A 2,293-nucleotide genomic window follows, 5' to 3' on the forward strand; every position below is an offset into this window, starting at 1 on the left:
GCCACCTCCTGGGACAATGGTGTCTCGCCTGCTGCTGCGCGTGTGGCCCCAGGGTCCTGCCTTTGGCCCTGGAGCCTCCTGCCGACCCCTCAGCACTGGCCCCGGGGCCACCCAGTACCTGCAGCGCAGCATCGTGCCCACCATGCACTACCAGGACAGCCTGCCCAGGTGAGCCCAGCCTCCCGCCGCCACCGCACTGGCCAGCCCAGGATCTGCCCCAACCTGACTCCAGGCACTCAGAGCTCCTTTACCTAACCCGCGTCAGTCCCCTGGAAACTTTGTCTGTGACTTTAAGAATCCCCACCCAGTTACCTCAAACTCTCTTCCAGAACCCCCATTCTGGAAGATTCGCTTGTTTCAATATTTTAAAACCTTCTCAAACCTTGTCTTAAGCACCCCAGCTTCCAACCAGATACCCTAAGAGCCCCTCACATTTTTATTCTGAAATGTGTTCTACCAAGGTATCTTCAACTCTAGCCTAAATCCTTTAATTTCGGTGCCCTTGGAAGCACCTTCACGACCACCCCAGAGTTTAGGTAGGCCAATTTCTGGCACATAATAGTTACCTTCCTGCAGTTCTGTCTATGCTTCAACCTTCTAAATTCACCTTCTGAGATTCCCTGTTACCCCTAACCGCAGCCCAGCTCTCCACTCTGCCAGGACTCTGCCGGTTTGGCACCCCATCGGGTCATCCCCAGCACATACTTCAAGGGCTCCCTCTTACCCTCAACTTGTTAAGTTCCATCGAGTGGGTTCCAATCCACAGCGACCCTGTTTAGGGTTTTCGAGGAGCGACTGGTGAGCTTGAACTATAGACTTTGTGATTCAAACCAATTTTGCAGTCCAGCGGATTAACTAACCCACAGCGCCATATCAGGAGTCCTCAGTTTACACTCCTTCCAATCCTCCTCAGAGTTCTAACACCAATCTTTACCTGAAAGCTGCTCATCCCCATAAACCCTCCTGACACCCCCAGGCAAAAGTTCCTCCCTCACCCATATTATCCAGTTTACGCTTAAGGAATTCTACCTACCTTCTTCAGTACCCCTCCCAAGCCCCATCTCAATCAAATTAGATCCGGAGCCCACCCAATACTATATGCTCCCCTCTATTGAAAATCCTGCTCCCCTCAGTGGCATCTGAAACATGTTGCCCAGATTCTACTTCCTCTCTGAAAATAGACCCAATACATTTTCTCTTTACTTTTCCTCACTTTCTATTTTCTCAAAATCTAACTCCCAGTTATCCCAGCCTTATCTGAGTTGCCAAGTCTCCCTCGCCAATATTAAGGGTTTCTTCAAATTCCTTTACCCTCTGTCCAAACCTAAACTAACCCGGAGCCAAACTCCAAATTTGTCTCAAAGATCCTTCTCACATTCTTTCTCACTAAACTGCTACTGCCACCAGAAATCTCCCAGTCTACCAACCCACAAACCTTGATCTATTGTTTACAGTCGCCGTATTAGATTACTAGGCATTGTGGCAGATAAAACATAACCCTTGTCCTACTAGATAACAAATGTAGAGAGGTTTTTGTTTGCATTACTCCTTCTTCAGGTGACAGTACTCTACATTGGTTTGAGGATTGGAGAGAATCTGGTGACCCAGTAACTAAATCAGTCAAACGAAGAGGTGGGCATATGACCCAAGACCAATCAGATACTTTCCCCCAGGAATCTGAATCTTGAGCAGAAGAATAAAAACACTGAAACAGATTTTATATACATACACACACATATAGTTGTTTAGTGCTGTTGAGTTGATTCCGACTCATAGCAACACCATATAGGGTTTCCAAGAAGTGGCTGGTGGATTTAAACTGCCGACTTGCCGGTTCAAACCGACCTTGTGGTTCAGTGCTTTATCCTACAGTGCCACACCAGGAGTCCTAAAGCACTGGACTGTGAACCACAAGGTCAGCAATTCAAATCCACCAGCCTCTCCTCAGAAACCCTATACAGGGTCGCTATGAGTTGGAACTGACTCAATGGCACCTAACAACAGCTCTCTATATATTTGTTGTTAGGTGCCGTCAGATCAGTTCCCACCCATAGCGACCCTGTATAGGGTTTCCGAGTAACTGGTGGGCTTAAACTGCAGACTTTGTGGTTCAGACCGACTTTGTAGTCCAATGCATTAACTCACAGCACCTCACACACACAGAGATGTGTGTGTATGGAGCTTGGTGTGGCACTGTAGGTTAATGTGCCAGACTGTAACGCCATTTGAACTGCAAGGTTGCCAGTTCAAGCTTACCAGCTGCTCCTCGGAAACCCTCGAGTCGGTTCCGACT

At 48.2% G+C, this 2,293-nt stretch overlaps 1 protein-coding gene across 1 annotated transcript in view; it reads left to right on the forward strand.

The window, feature by feature from the left end:
• Positions 1–11: 11 nt before the first annotated feature.
• The window catches only part of CPT2 (carnitine palmitoyltransferase 2), a 23,405-nt gene continuing 21,123 nt past the window's right edge, over positions 12–2,293 (forward strand). The window contains exon 1 of the mRNA XM_006839865.1: positions 12–168. Within this exon, the coding sequence (XP_006839928.1) occupies positions 17–168 (152 nt within the window). The 5' untranslated portion in view covers positions 12–16. The remainder of the gene's footprint in view (positions 169–2,293) is intronic.

This window comes from Chrysochloris asiatica, unplaced genomic scaffold (genome assembly GCF_000296735.1).
Source record: "Chrysochloris asiatica unplaced genomic scaffold, ChrAsi1.0 scaffold00026, whole genome shotgun sequence".
Lineage (NCBI taxonomy): Eukaryota > Metazoa > Chordata > Mammalia > Afrosoricida > Chrysochloridae > Chrysochloris > Chrysochloris asiatica.